This window comes from Oncorhynchus keta, unplaced genomic scaffold, assembly GCF_023373465.1.
Source record: "Oncorhynchus keta strain PuntledgeMale-10-30-2019 unplaced genomic scaffold, Oket_V2 Un_contig_1083_pilon_pilon, whole genome shotgun sequence".
In the NCBI taxonomy this organism is placed as follows: Eukaryota; Metazoa; Chordata; class Actinopteri; order Salmoniformes; family Salmonidae; genus Oncorhynchus; species Oncorhynchus keta.
The window spans coordinates 362,862-379,328 of NW_026277222.1; the positions used below are offsets into that span (position 1 = coordinate 362,862).

The 16,467-nt window shown below is 40.7% G+C and overlaps 1 protein-coding gene across 2 annotated transcripts in view; it reads left to right on the forward strand.

Moving 5' to 3' along the window:
* LOC118387804 (calmodulin-regulated spectrin-associated protein 1-B-like) overlaps positions 1-16,467 on the forward strand; it is a 95,741-nt gene that overhangs the window by 40,209 nt on the left and 39,065 nt on the right. For both annotated transcript variants that reach the window (XM_052500507.1, XM_052500508.1), the window contains exon 6: positions 4,631-4,772. In XM_052500507.1, coding sequence (XP_052356467.1) covers positions 4,631-4,772 — 142 coding nt within the window. The remainder of the gene's footprint in view (positions 1-4,630; positions 4,773-16,467) is intronic.

Here is a 16,467-nt window from a genome sequence, read left to right on the forward strand (position 1 = left end):
ATCAGAGTCCCCGGGTTCGCGCCCAGGCTCTGTCGTAACCGTCCGGGGGCTTGGTCGGTAGGGATGTCCTTGTCTCATCACGCACCAGCGACTCCTGTGGCGGGCCGAGCAGTGCGGCTGGTATCGGAGGACGCATGACTTTCAACCTTCGTCTCTCCCGAGCCCGTACGGGAGTTGTAGCGATGAGACAAGATAGTAGCTACTACAACAATTGGATACTGTGAAATTGGGGAGAAAAAGGGGAAAAAATTCATTTAATTTTTATTTATTTTTTTAAGTGTCAGCGCTTCTACTTCTACACACTACTTTACAATGTGAGCTGGAGGCAGTATGCATTTTGAAAACATACTTAATTGTTTAAAATCTATGTCTTCAAAGTAGCCTATAGGCAAAATCCGACCATGGAAACGCGGAGGCAATTAAAATAACACTTCATAGGCAGCGCGTGAGTTTCAAGTTTGGAGAAGCTTACAATTTATCCTACCATTTCTACATGCCAGTTATGATTTTCAAATCCGCATTTTCGTGGAACAGTTTCATTTAAATCATAACGTTTTCATTTCTCAAAATCATTGTCACATGGTTAATCATAAAAATGGGAATTAAAATGATACGAATCTAAAAGTTAAAATTAAACTAATGTGAGAGCACCAGCCTCAGCTATATGGACACATTGATACACCGTGATCAATTGCCAGCTAAAGAAATGAGTGCATGGAACTCACAGCCTATAGGCCAATGCAGCAGTAGGCCTATAGTTGCTCTTTCAAGATTGGTGATTATCGAAGGGAGATTGTTGGAAAGATTTTTAAAATAGGTTTTTATTTTTTTACATTTTATTTCACCTTTATTTAACCAGGTAGGCTAGAACAAGTTCTCATTTATAACTGCGACCTGGCCAAGATAAAGCAAAGCAGTGTGACACAAACAACAACACAGAGTTACACATGGAATAAACAAGCATACAGTCAATAATACAATAGAGAAAGTCTATATACAGTGTGTACAAATGAGGTAGGATAAGGGGGGTGAGGCAATAAATAGGCCATAGTGGCGAAATTATTACAGTAGGGCAAATTAAACACTGGGATGATAGATGTGCAGAAGATGAGCGTGCAAGTAGTGGTACTGGGGTGCAAAGGAGCAAAATAAATAAAATGAATAACAATATGGTGATGAGGTAGTTGGATGGGCTATTTAAAAGTGGGCTATGTACAGGTGCAGTGATCTGTGAGCTGCTCTGACAGCTGGTAGTTAAAGCTAGTAAGGGAGATATGAGTCTCCAGCTTCAGGGATTTTTGCAGTTTGTTCCAGTCATTGGCAGCAGAGAACTGGAAGGAAAGGTGGCCGAAGGAGGAATTAGCTTTGGGGGGCTTACTGTGAGGAACTATAGTTTTGATAAATCATTCGCAATGGGTGTTAAAAAAACACTTTCCTACATTTCCGTGCAGCAGGCCAGGTACTTCTATGCATGCTCAGGCACGCGCGCTCCGTCAACATTATCAGGACAGAGAAGCCAGAGACATGCCCATTGCTCACATGGAGCATTCCAAACAAAAGACAATGAAAAAAATGGACATGTAAATTATGGTTATTTCTCACTAGTGTAGCAGGTTGTGAACTCTGTAAACAGTGTTTTCATTGAGAATGGTAAAATGACTAATTAATACATGCATTAACAGAAATAAATGTAACCAAGTAACATGGATTAACGGTACATATACTACTGGTGACCTATGTAATTGAGAATTGATTAAACAGTTTTATCGAACGCGAACAATTCACGTAATGAAACAATGAATGTGCAAGAATTGGCAGGAGACAGCTGAGCCATTCTGGAGAGGGACTTGCCTATATCTTTGCCATGCAGCCCTCCCCTTCTTCTGGTCTCAACATTTGAAATTATACTCAAGACACATTATCTTCACACTTACACAGAAACACAAATATAAACGCAACATCTCCAAGAGTTACAGTTCATATAAGGAAATCAATGGATCGATGCAGTCGTACACGTCGATCCAGAACATTCCCAAACATGTTCAATAGGTGACATGTCTGGTGAGTATGCAGGCTATGGAAGAACTGGGACATTTTCAGCTTCCAGGAATTGTGTACAGATCCTTGCGACATGGGTTTCATACTGAAACATGAGGTGATGGTGGCGGATGAATGGCACCACAACGGGCTTCAGGATCTCATCATGATATCTCTGTGCATTGAAATTGCCATCGATAAAATGCAATTGTGTTCATTGTCCGTATCATATGCCTGCCCATACCATAACCCCACTGCCACCATGGGGGGCACTCTGTTCACAATGTTGACATCAGCAAACCGTTCATCCACATCTGCCATCTGCCCAGTTTAGTTGAAACTGGGATTCATCCGTGAAGAGCACACTTCTCCAGCGTGCCAGTGGCCATCGAAGGTGATCATTTGCACACTGTAGTCGGTTACAACGTCGAACTACAGTCAGGTTGAGACCCTGGTAAGGACGAAGAGTACGCAGATGAGCTTCCCTGAGACGGTTTCTGACAGTTTGTGCAGAAATTATTTGCTTGTGCAAACCCACAGTTTCATCAGCTGTCTGGGTGGCTGGTCTTAGACGATCCCGCAGGTGAGGAAGCCAGATGTGGAGGTCCTGGGCTGGCGGAATTACACGAGGTCTGCAATTGTGAGGCCGGATGGATGTACTAGCAAATTCTCTAAAACGACATTGGAGGATTATGGTAGAGAAATTAACATTACATTCTCTGGCAACAGCTGTGGTGGACATTCCTGCAAACAGGATGCCAATTTGCACAGTCCATCAATAATTGAGACATCTGTGGCATTGTGTTGTGTGACAAAACTGCACATTTTTGAGTGGCCTTTTATTGTCCCCAACACAAGGTAATGTGTAATGACTTCCTTCCATTCGGCAGCAAGAGCATTAGTGCGGTCGGGCACTGATGTTGGGAAATTAGGCCTGTCTCGTAGTCGGTGTTCCAATTCATCCCAAATATGTTAGATAGGGATAATTTTCTTGCCTCGTGATGCTATCTACTTTCTGAAGTGCACCAGTCCCTCCTGCAGCAAAGCACCTCCACAACATGATGCTGCCACCCCCGTGCTTCACGGTTGGGATGGTGTTCTTCGGCTTGCAGGCCTCCCCATTTTTCCTCCAAACTTAACGATGGGCATTATGGCCAAACAGTTCTATTTTTGTTTCATCAGAACATAGGACATTCTTCCAAAAAGTACGATCTTTGTCCCCATGTGCAGTTGCAAAACGTAGTCTGGCTTTTTTATGGTGGTTTTGGAGCAGTGGCTTCTTCCTTGCTGAGCGGCCTTTACTCTGGATATAGATAATTTTGTACCCGTTTCCTCCAGCATCTTCACAAGGTCCATTGCTGTTGTTCTGGAATTGATTTGCACTTTTCACACCAAAGTACATTCATCTATAGGAGACAGAACGCGTCTCCTTCCTGAGCGGTATGACGACTGCGTGGTCCCATGGTGTTTATACTTGCATACAATTTTTTGTACAGATGAACGTGGTACCTTCAGGCATTTGGAGATTGCTCCCAAGGATGAACAAGACTTGTGGAGGTCTACAATGTTTTTTTCGGAGGTCTTGGCTGATTTCTTTTGATTTTCCCATGATGTCAAGCAAAGAGGCACTGAGTTTGAAGGTAGGCCTTCAAACATCCAATTGACTCAAATGATGTCAATTAGCCTATCAGAAGCCAATGACATCATATTCTGGAATTTTCCAAGCTGTTAAAGGCACAGTCAACTTCGTGTATGGTAACTTCTGAATTTTTGGAAAAATGACTTGTGTCAAGCACACAGTAGATGTCCTAACCGACTTGCCAAAACTATAATTTGTTAACAAGAAATTTGTGGAGTGGAGGAACAACGAGTTTTAATGACTCCAATCTAAGTGTTTGTGAACTTCCTACTTCAACTGTATATTGTGATTGGACCATAAATGTGGAAAAAATCTAGAAATCTTTTTAGGCCATATCTCTACTCTTGTAGAATAGCTTATTGTAAGGGTCGGTGTTATCTGTGTAGCTTACATTATGAATGTGATAGCGACTTACTCTGTCACTGATTCCTGGCTGTTGGTGTGGTGGTAGTTTTGTTGTTCTTGCTGTGCTCTTCTTGGCATGCAACTTCTGCTGATGACTTAACAAACAAACAAAGCAGAGCTCCTCAAATTACCTTCTAAGTCCGTGCAGAGAGGAGGATCGTGATCTCAACTGTCTCTAACCCTAACCCTAACCCAGGATAAACTCCGAGAGCTAAACAGAGCTATTTAAATCTGCTGTGTCACTGGCAGGAGCAGGCTGCCAAGAAGACCCCACTACAGTGGATTGATTGTGTGTGTGTGTGTGTGTGTGTGTGTGTGTGTGTGTGTGTGTGTGTGTGTGTGTGTGTGTGTGTGTGTGTGTGTGTGTGTGTGTGTGTGTGTGTGTGTGTGTGTGTGTGTGTGTCCCACACAGGCCGTGTGTGTGTGCTTGCGAGAGAAGGACTTTTCATCCCACACAGGCCGTGTGTGTGTGAGAAGGACTGTTCATCCCAAACAGGCTGACCCAGTCCTTGCCCCTGTCTGACCTCTGACCCATTTCTGTTTGTGTAGGTGCGATACCGTAGAGACAACCTCTCTGGCCGGCAGCTCCAGCACTTCCCCATGCTGGATGACCTCATGAAGGACATGTGTGATGGCGCCGCTCTGCTGTCAGTGGTGCACTTCTACTGCCCCGAATGTATGAGGCTAGAGGGTAGGTTGTCTTCTAACTGCCTTGAAATCATGAGTTCAGATATGTCAAGCATACCGGATCTGGCCCGCGAGCCGATTCAATGCTGGTGGTTTGAGTAAAAAAAATATAACTCAATCTACATTTAAATTACTACAACCGAATAGAAACTGTGTAGAGATGATAATAGACCTGTGTAAAGTCTCTTCACTTGAATCATCAAAGCACCAAGCATTGAACATTTAAAAAAGGATGGTTAGAGGACAATTTTGTGCAAATTTTGACAGCAAGGAAGTATTGCCTATTTTCAGTGCGGCCCTCTGGACCTCGGTGAAGACCGAATGCGTCCCACGAGGAAAAATTAGTTACACGCCCCTGGGCTAGAGGGCACCCAAAGGAGGACAGAAAATGGGTGTCCTCCGGCTACACCATGGTGCTACCTCAGAGTACTGTTGAGGCTACTGTGGACCTTCATTGCAAAACAGTGTCTCAGCGATTAACTTTTTAAACTTCTCACTCTATTCTAAATATGCACCATTCTGGTTTTAGATCTGGACATAGCACTGTTTCAGCCACTATGCTTGTTTAATGTGATGTGGTAAATTGCCTAGATCATAAAAAACATTGTGCTGCCCTATTTATAGACTTTTCCAATGCATTTGACATAATATTCATCTGTACGCAGATGATACGGTTATGTAAGCCATCGTACCGACTGTTGACCAAGCTATGTTAGAGCTGCAATCGGATTTTGTTGCATTACAGAAAGCCCTTATTGATTTAAAACTTGTACTTAATGCGGGAAAAACAAAATATATGTTCTCTAATTCACAGCCAAATCTCTCAGATGGGCTACATATTAAATAATCGAATGGCTCTCTCATCGAGCTGGTTCCCGCCAATAAATATCTGGGCGTCTGAATTGATAAAGGTCTAACGTTTAAAAAACAAACAAATTGTGATGTGATAGTTAATAAGCTAATTTAAAATTAGCTTATTTTTTAGTAATAGATCTTGCCTCTCCATGAACAGAAGGAAGCCGATTGTGCAGTCAACTTTCCTGACAGTTCTTGACTCTGGTGACACCATTTACCAGAATTCAGCAGCCACTATAATAATAATAATAAACTATTGTTAAATAAACTATTGTTAAACCTTTGTATGCTGTCTACCGTAGCGCCCTTCATTTTATCACAGGTGACAGGTTTAATACTCACCACTGCATCCTGTATCAGAAGGTCTGCCTGGACCTCACTAAAGTTCCGTAGATCACTTCATTACTTTCTTCTTGTTTACAAAGCTCTGCTCCACAAGCTTCCAACATACTTCACTTCCCTATTTACAAAAATAAATATGAGATACCAAACACATTCACAGGGTTGGTTAACTCTTGAGGTTCCGCTTGTCTCCACAAAGTTTGGTAAATTCACCTTTAGATTTAAGGAATGGAATACCTTACAAAACAAATTGCACGTCAATTCCCGGGTGCTGATAGGGTAGTTTAAAACGCTCTTATTAAATGAGTTTACTGACATGTGCAATTGTTTCAAATGATTATTATAAGTTGTTGTAATAACCTGATGTAATGTAATTATTAGGGATGCGCTATATATCAGTGAACATATTGGAATCGGACGATATTAGCTAAAAATGCCAACATCGGTATCGGCCCGATGTTTAGTTTAACGCCGATGTTAAAAACCGATGTCAAAGCTACCGTGGATACCTATATAACTTAGGAAGGAAGGAAGCAGATTGACATGACGTAATGAAGCCACGTAAAATTTTGCTTTACACCTACAACACAGCATTCCTAACCTAGTCCACACAATGTCTGCTGTGTGGATCGAGCAGTCATTTGAAAGGGTAAGAAAATTTCAGCGAGACAACTCAAAAGCGAAATCCATTAAAGCCAAGAAAATGGAATTCACTGCTATGAGACAATCAAGCGTTCTCTGTCGTGGGACTGGTCGAGCACTGGTACACACTACCAAGTGAGCTATTTTTCAGATGTTGCCCTACACGAGTTGCACAGTAATAGCGTCACTGCTATTAGCTTCACGACATACATACTATGGAATGCCATTTGGGTCTTTGCATGTCCAAAAATATACAGTAGCACTGTCAAAGCTGTTCAAAAAACATCTGCAAACGCTGGCCAAGAACGATGTGTTTACAATACCGCAATGGTAATAAAGCAACTTCTGGGGTAGCTAGCTTTAGCTTGGTACCTAGCTAGCACCAATACAACCAGCCTGAAAACAATGACCAGTAGAAACTGCAGTCATTTTCATTATTCTTAGCAAGGATTTAGGAATGCTTGTGAGTACTTATTAGCTAGTTTGCCACTTGTTGTTCGCCTATTGAAATTGAACTTCAGTTCATGAAAATAAATAGCTAGCCAGCTGCTTAACCCTGTTGCCCAAAGCTAATGTTATAAGCAGCCAGCTAGCTTCATCTGGCTAGTGAGGCTCGACCGGACTGGGTTATGTGTTGTGAAGCTGTCCACAATAAGGATTAGGCACAATAGTGGAATTTGTGGTTTGCCTTCAAAATAAAAGTATGTCATTGACAGTGATGCAAATGAATAGAGATAGTAGAGTTATGCCATACTTTTATTTTGAAAGTTAATCGCAAAGTCCACTATTGTGACTAATTCTTATTGTGGCTAGCTTCACATGGATGAGTCCGACCACCATTAATCAAATAAGAGTCAAGAACTGTCAGGAAAGTTGACTGCACAATCTGCTTCCTTTTGTTCATGGAGAGGCAATATCTATTCCTAAAAAATAAGCCTGTTTTAAATCTTAGCTTTTTAACTATCACATCACATTTTTTTTTTTACTTTAGACCTTTATCAATCCAGACGCCCAGCTAGCTAACTATAGCTACTGAAACAGATTATGTCATTTTGCCCTGTTTTTGGGGAAGAACATTGTTTACATCCTTGAGCTAACTAGCATTTTTTTATGACCAGCACTGTAGGTGCGCGAGACAACTTTACCAGCATCATAGAATATGTATTGATGAATCGTTGTCAAATCAAATCTAATTTTTTTTTGTCACATACACACGGTTAGCAGATGTTAATGCGAGTGTAGCGAAATGCTTGTGCTTCTAGTTCCGACAATGCAGTAATAACCAACAAGTAATCTAACTAACAATTCCAAAACTACTACCTTATACACAAGTGCAAGGGGATAAAGAATATGTACATAAAGATATATGAATGAGTGATGGTACAGAGCGGCATAGGAAAGGTACAGTAGATGGTGTCGAGTACAGTATATACATATGAGATGAGTATGTAAACAAAGTGGTATAGTTTAAAGTGGCTAGTGATACATGTATTACATAAAGATGCAGTAGATGATATAGAGTACACTATATACGTATGCATATGAGATTAATAATGTAGGGTATGTAAACATTATATTAAGTAGCATTGTTTAAAGTGGCTAGTGATATATTTTACATAATTTCCGATCAATTCCCATTATTAAAGTGGCTGGAGTTGAGTCAGTGTGTTGGCAGCAGCCACTCAATGTTAGTGTTGGCTGTTTAACAGTCTGATGGCCTTGAGATAGAAGCTGTTTTTCAGTCTCTCGGCCCCAGCTTTGATGCACCTGTACTGACCTCGCCTTCTGGATGATAGCAGGGTGAACAGGCAGTGGCTCTGGTGGTTGTTGTCCTTGATGATCTTTATGGCCTTCCCGTGACATCGGGTGGTGTAGGTGTCCTGGAGGGCAGGTAGTTTGCCCCCGGTGATGCGTTGTGCAGACCTCACTACCCTCTGGAGAGCCTTACGGTTGTGGGCGGAGCAGTTGCCGTACCAGGCGGTGATGCAGCCCGACAGGATGCTCTCGATTGTGCATCTGTAGAATTTGTGAGTGCTTTTGGTGACAAGCAAAATTTCTTCAGCCTCCTGAGGTTGAAGAGGCACTGCTGCGCCTTCTTCACGATGCTGTCTGTGTGGGTGGACCAATTCAGTTTGTCTGTGATGTGTACGCCGAGGAACTTTGAACTTGCTACCCTCTCCACTACTGTTCCATCAATGTGGATAGGGGGTGTTCCCTCTGCTGTTTCCTGAAGTCCACAATCATCTCCTTAGTTTTGTTGACGTTGAGTGTGAGGTTATTTTCCTGACACCACACTCCGAGGGCCCTCACCTCCTCCCTGTAGGCCGTCTCGTCGCTGTTGGTAATCAAGCCTACCACTGTTGTGTCGTCCGCAAACTTGATGATTGAGTTGGAGGCGTGCGTGGCCACGCAGTCGTGGGTGAACAGGGAGTACAGGAGAGGGCTCAGAACGCACCCTTGTGGGGCCCCAGTGTTGAGGATCAGCGGGGTGGAGATGCGGGGGATAGCAATGATCCAAGGTTTTGCCAGCCCTGGTTGCGCAATCGATATGCTGATACAATTTAGGGAGTCTTGTTTTCAGATTAGCCTTGTTAAAATCCCCAGCTACAATGAATGCAGCCTCAGGATATATGGATTTCAGTTTGCAAAGAGTCAAATAAAGTTTGTTCAGAGCCATCGATGTGTCTGCTTGGGGGGAATATACACGGCTGTGATTATAATCTCGTCGCTGTTGGTAATCAAGCCTACCACTGTTGTGTCGTCCGCAAACTTGATGATTGAGTTGGAGGCGTGCGTGGCCACGCAGTCGTGGGTGAACAGGGAGTACAGGAGAGGGCTCAGAACGCACCCTTGTGGGGCCCCAGTGTTGAGGATCAGCGGGGTGGAGATGCGGGGGATAGCAATGATCCAAGGTTTTGCCAGCCCTGGTTGCGCAATCGATATGCTGATACAATTTAGGGAGTCTTGTTTTCAGATTAGCCTTGTTAAAATCCCCAGCTACAATGAATGCAGCCTCAGGATATATGGATTTCAGTTTGCAAAGAGTCAAATAAAGTTTGTTCAGAGCCATCGATGTGTCTGCTTGGGGGGAATATACACGGCTGTGATTATAATCGAAGAGAATTCCCTTGGTAGATAATGCGGTCGACATTTGATTGTGAGGAATTCTAAATCAGGTGAACAGAAGGACTTGAGTTCCTGTATGTTGCTGTGACCACTAAACCACGTTCCTGTATGTTCTGTTAACCATGAAGCATACGCCCCCGCCCCTCTTCTTACCAGAAAGGTGTTTGTTTCTATCGGCGCGATGCGTGGAGAAACCAGCTGGCTGCACCGATTCCGATAGCGTCTCTCCAGTGAGCCATGTTTCCGTGAAGCAAAGAACGTTACAGTCTCTGATGTCCCTCTGGAATTCTAAATTCCTCTGTATTATTTCCCAATCAGAATTCATTACTCTGTCAATGCATTCTATGGGATTGTAAAACCCATATTATTATAAGAATGGACAGAACCCCGGTCTTAATCGTTAGGTAACAGCGTTTAATTCAAGAGAGTACTCCCACATACACATTTTATAAACTGAAAATGACGTCAGTGTTTTCTAAATGTTCTATCTCTTTCATGACACCGGTAGAGAGGCCCGAAAGTTCTCGAGCCTTCCCTCCTCGCCTGAAGTCAAGGTCAGTCAGTATAAATCAGCATTCTAGACAGTCTGGAGATAGTCCGTCCCTGCCATCTGGAGATAGTTCATTCATTTGTACAAAGGAACAGACCGTCACTGTTACTAAACTCCTGACTATATTATATACAATTGGGAATGGGAGCAAGAGAGAAAATTAATATATGTACAGTACATAATAGCATTTGGACTAGTCAGTTCTGATTGGAATGTATACATAATTAATCATTTCAACTATAATTTCCTCCAACAGTCCTCCCTTTGATTAAGTATTATACATTCAAATCTAGATCTAATTTTATCAAACATAAAAAATAAAAATATGAACAAACTTGTAACTAACCTTATTATAAAGGTTTATCAGATTTATCATACGAATAGACTTATAATTAACCTTATTATAAAGGTTTATCAGATTCTTAACCCATCATTTATCAAATCTAACCTTAATCTAACCATTAAACCTATATCAGAATTATAACTCTTCTTATCAGGATTTTTGCTACAATCTTTATTAAAAAACAGTCTAATATTGAGATGGGATACAACCTAGCCTCCCTAAACATCAAAAATGGTCTCATCAAATATAAATTCCCCACAAATAAAAGATCCAGATTCGTCCACTTGTTCTGTAGTCAGGCATTCAGTCCTCCACGGGTCAGAACCTGGAATCGGCCCACACCGCACCATCTATTGTCATAGATTACTCCAGAGTCCTGGAAATAAGGCCTCATACACAGGGAATTAGACAACAGCCCCCTAAAACTAAAACAGTCACACAGGTGAATGTAGCCCATAACACAGTGATCATACCATTTTTCCATTTTCCAAACGTATTATCAAAACCCAATCAGTCAGAGAAGTATCCACCCCAGAGTTTCTGCCAACCCGTGAGCCAGGGTGGTCAAACCAGCTGAGGCTTCGGGCACTGATTCGTCCGGAGCTGTGTTATTTGGGATGTAAGCACAAACATGGTCCTGATAATCACGCATACTTCTCCCCTTTTCCGCCATTAACACATCTAATGCAATTCTATTCTGCCAAGCCATCCAGCTGGTTGCTTCAGTCTGTTCTGCAAAACCTTTAATAGCATCTCTGGTATACTTGTTAAAGCGCTGTTGATTATCATAAATATAATTAATCCAGTCCACGTTCTTATTGAAAGTAGAGCCCCGGAAATGTTTAACTCTAATCCTGCTAGGATCTGATTTCTTGCTTTGACTCATCTGGCACCTCCCTTGGAACCCCAATGTTATCAATGTATACCTTGTCATCAAATGACCCAGATGGAGTGCTTCTCTTTTCCAGTTTAGATAACTTCATGTCCTGGTGTCGAATGAGTGTAAAAGGCATCCCCAAATGCACTGACGCACATGACCCCACCCAATCTGTGGGTAATACTGGCCATAGAATTGTTCCCCCACACAACCACCAGATGTCAGCCCTGGCCCACCTTACTTTACTGAAATCTTCAGAGTTTAACCAACCTCTCAAATCCAACATGGTCTTATTAGTGGTAACATTCTCTGTTCTATTACAAGTACAAACTTCTCCCACATATTTTCCATGAGTACTGTACCGGGCCAAACCGTAATAATCTCCTCTGGATACTGTAAAGGGAGGAACCTGGGGATTTAAATAGTGCGAATCAATACAACTGTCATTATCTGGCATTCCTGCTTTCGTGAACAGCTTTACCATACCGGCCGAAACTCCTCTACCCAGAACCGTACTAGGGTGTCGACCAAGACCTGGTCATATCCATACCACAACCCTAGATACTCCTTCGTTTCTATTTAAAGGTTAAGCGTATCTTTATGCAATTACATCCCTCTCTCCTGATTACAATCAAAAACTCTCATCTTCACTCTACTCTACCTTCTTCCATACTGGGAGAGTGGATTCATATAGCCCTCTCTCTCCAAATGAGCTATGACCTGTGTCCACGATCAATATGGGAACCTGCACCGATATATGCCATAATGGCTCAGAGTCCTAGACTGCCATGTAGTTAGAGACTCCATTTTGGTCTACATAAAACTCCATTGAGAGATCCTTCCCAACCTCTACTCTAACTTCCTGTCTACCCAGATCTAGGGATCTCTTATGCTTATTTTGGAACAAAATCCTCATCGTCTAAACCATGGGTCAAATTACCACTCTCCGCATACTCGAGTAGGACGTGCTGTATCTTGAATATGCCACCCACGATAAGACAGCTCAGACAAACAGCTTCCATGTGAAGCCCCACCCTCTCCCTGAGAACACATCACTTAGCAATAGCCAGACACATCTTCACTTCTATGAACAACAACAGTGAGGAAAGGACAGGTAAGTTATTTTTCATTCGAGAGATGGCCCCCAGAATTCTGTTAATTCCAGTTCTCCTCTCGAACTCTGTTATTGTTCGACAGTGTAAAATGTGCCTTACCCTCCCGCAGTGCGATATGAATCCGGATAGCTCTTTCAGCTAGCTGTCACCAGGAGTCTTTGGTATGGTCCCCCCAACAAGCCTCTGTGACTGGATTGAGTGACTTCACCTATAGTTCACCTGTAGTGCATAAAATCTTGGACATACAGGTTTGGTTTACAAACAGTTTCTCATTTGTTCTGTTTATTAGCTAAAAAAAAAAATGTATTAGCTCTGCCCAGGTAACAACCTTGCCTACTCTTAAACAATCACTTAGGTAAGATTAGTAAATTATCCTAATGTCTGACATCATCATGTAGGAGCCCCTCTTAATTTTCCACATGTCCAATTCTCCCTTGGGCGTCCATTCATGTCAATCCTGTAACAATACTCTGTCAAGTTTCTTATCTACTTTAAGAACTATCTGTGCTACTTATATATTTTCTTAAATATATATATTCACCAATTTAAAACGTAACCCATTTCTCTCATATCTCTCAAATACCACTAAGCTTCTAACTGTTTGACTTTATCTAAAATCATTGATTTTTAGAAAAAACATGTCTATGAGTGGCTTTTCTCTAAAGTCTTTACATTTCCTTAATCAATCTATCTTAATCCTAACAATAATCCTAAATCATCACAGATGTCCTATATTCCTGTTAAATGTAATACTATTTAAAAACTTCTAATAATCAAACAAAGTCTAATAAATGCTAACCATATCAAAATCCTTCCTACACTAACAAGCCCTTTCCTTCAGGGACCCTCAGTATTCTATCTGACAATAACATGAATTTAATATGTGTTGCGAAGTGTGCTATACCTTATCTACAGTAATTTATCACCCCTAAAAACTGTAACTTATTTTTCTATGTAATTCCCTGACCTATTGGCTTAATCTATCTCCTATCCAAACCTCAATGTATCTTATCTTCCTTCCCCTATTTATTCTCAATGATAAATATGATGATTTTTTTCTCTGTTACAATACCAAATCATTAATAGCCCATTCAAAAACTTCACAGCTAATGTTGTAAAACAGAATCCTGAACCACTTTCTCATTTGCGGTTCACACAATAATTCTAACCCCCCCAACCAAAACTCCTATATAATGAATTTACCTTAAAACTAGTAACTCAATATGACCACATTCATCATACAAATGACTCTCCCCTGAGGCTGATCAGACCTCAGAAGACAGTCACGATAAGATCAATAGGTCATAAAATAAAAAAATTCACTTGTATAATTAAAACTCATAAACTAAAAACTCATAAAGTTCCATATGTGAGCATGCCTCTTTAAAATACCTTTGCACTAAAACAAATAGTCCTAACAATGGTTTTATGTGTATATACTTGCAGACCTGTTTTAATTTGGTCGTTTATGGCCTCATTCTCCCCAAGATTATAATCCCAGGAAACATCTAAAATTGAGACACCTAAACATCAATATTCCCAGAAGAACACAACACTCCTAACTAGCATTCACTATGCTAATTCCGATTCAGAAACTCAAAAGTGAACTATAAACTAAACCTAATGATGATTCCCCTTTAACTCAAATCATTAATCATGAGTTTTAAACAACGTCAATGTATATGTCTACTTAAATGAACATGCTACCCTTAGATACAATTAACCCGATAACATTATTGTATTACTTTTTCCCCTCTGCCGCAAATGTCGTACATTTCTCAGTGTAAGAAATCCTAATCCCAGATATTTACTAAAAATGTAAACGCGTTTTCCCTTGACTCCTTCAACTCACATCCTTTAGATAAATTCCATCCGTCCCGGTATGAAGAATCCTACTTAAACACACCAGAACAAATGCTTAATTAAGTTAAATCAACTCCTAGAATAACCAGTCTCATAGGAACCAAACAAGTAGGTATATGGACTTTTTTTTATCACCTTCTGAAAAGTGACTTAAAACAATAATGCACAAATTTTCCTTCTAAAAGACACAAACAATTTTCTCCGTTACCCCCAGTCCGTAGCAACAAAAGTGCCTCGCTAGTGACGTCATCATCAAGCGCTCAACCTCAGCCCAATTCCTAGCGACTTTCAATGAATTGTAAATAATTGTTGTTTCGATTAACCAAACCTAATTTATCACATCTGTTCAAATCCTGAATTATAATTTACCACCCCAACCAATATCTCTAAATTCGCTAATTTTATAAAAACATTTCGATGGGCATAAATCATAATTGTCTCTTTGTTATCATTTAGAATCCATTTTGCTCTAAGTAACTGTCTCGTCTTTGACTTAGTATTTTAATTACAACTCTATTCCCAATATGTTATTCACTTGTCTAATTAAAACTCATACTAGCATATGTGAGTGTACACCTTTAAAATACCTTGTCACTGGGAACAGGGAAATCCCCTTAACCCAAACTTTTACCACTACAACGACACCCAATAATTCTGATAATCCCTTCACAACGTTTGTTTTAAATCTCTTGATGTTTCATGTAACTCATTCAGTCTATCTTCAAATTGTCATTCCAAAATATTTTATACACTGCCATACACTCAAACCACTGTAATTGACGTGCACTGTCCCTTTAAGACAAGACATTTTATTTCCCCGTAAAGAAAAGTAGAGAAAAACAGATAGTGTTCTTTTGGATACTTTAATTTCTAGTTCGAATTCCCAGGCGTTACCTAACCAAAAATCAATACTCGGAAAAACAATCACAACTTTTTACGATTAAACTATTCTTACCTATTTTATAGTCCAAAGCATTGCACTATATAGCCCATTGAGTGCCTAGCACGTCCGTTGCAAGCTGTAGCATCTTTTCAGACTATCTTTACAATACTTCTCCTTTTTAAAATAAATGTATTTGGAACTTTTGGCCGCATTTGAAAAGTAAAGCCACAACCCCTTTTCTCTGTTTAAATTTGAGGAACGTGAAAAGTCATCACACATCTGCCTGCCTCTGTAAAATATATATTCCCTATTCAGATTGCGTTCAGTTTTAAATTCTAATCATCAAAGTAAAACCAACCGAACTTCTCAACTTACCACACCCTAACATAATGTGGACATACGTACACTACCGTTCAAAAGTTTGGGGTCACTTAGAAATGTCCTTGTTTTTGAAAGAAAAACACATTTTTTGTCCATTTAAAATAACATCAAATTGATTTTAAAAAATACAGTGTAGACATTGTTAACGTTGTAAATTACTATTGTATCTGGAATTGCTGTCCTCCATAGGGTACTGTATACCATGTTATTCTGTTGAAGAATCTGTCCTCCACAGGGTACTGTATACCATGTTATTCTGTTGAAGAATCTGTCCTCCACAGGGTACTGTAGACCATGTTATTCTGTTGAAGAATCTGTCCTCCATAGGGTATTGTAGACCATGTTATTCTGTTGAAGAAGCTGTCCTCCATAGTGTACTGTAGACCATGTTATTCTGTTGAAGAATCTGTCCTCCATAGGGTATTGTAGACCATGTTATTCTGTTGAAGAAGCTGTCCTCCATAGTGTACTGTAGACCATGTTATTATATTGAAGAATCTGTCCTCCATAGGGTACTGTAGACCATGTTATTCTGTTGAAGAAGCTGTCCTCCATAGTGTACTGTAGACCATGTTATTATATTGAAGAATCTGTCCTCCATAGGGTACTGTAGACCATGTTATTCTGTTGAAGAAGCTGTCCTCCATAGGGTACTGTAGACCATGGTATTCTGTTGAAGAAGCTGTCCTCCATAAGGTACTGTAGACCATGTTATTATATTG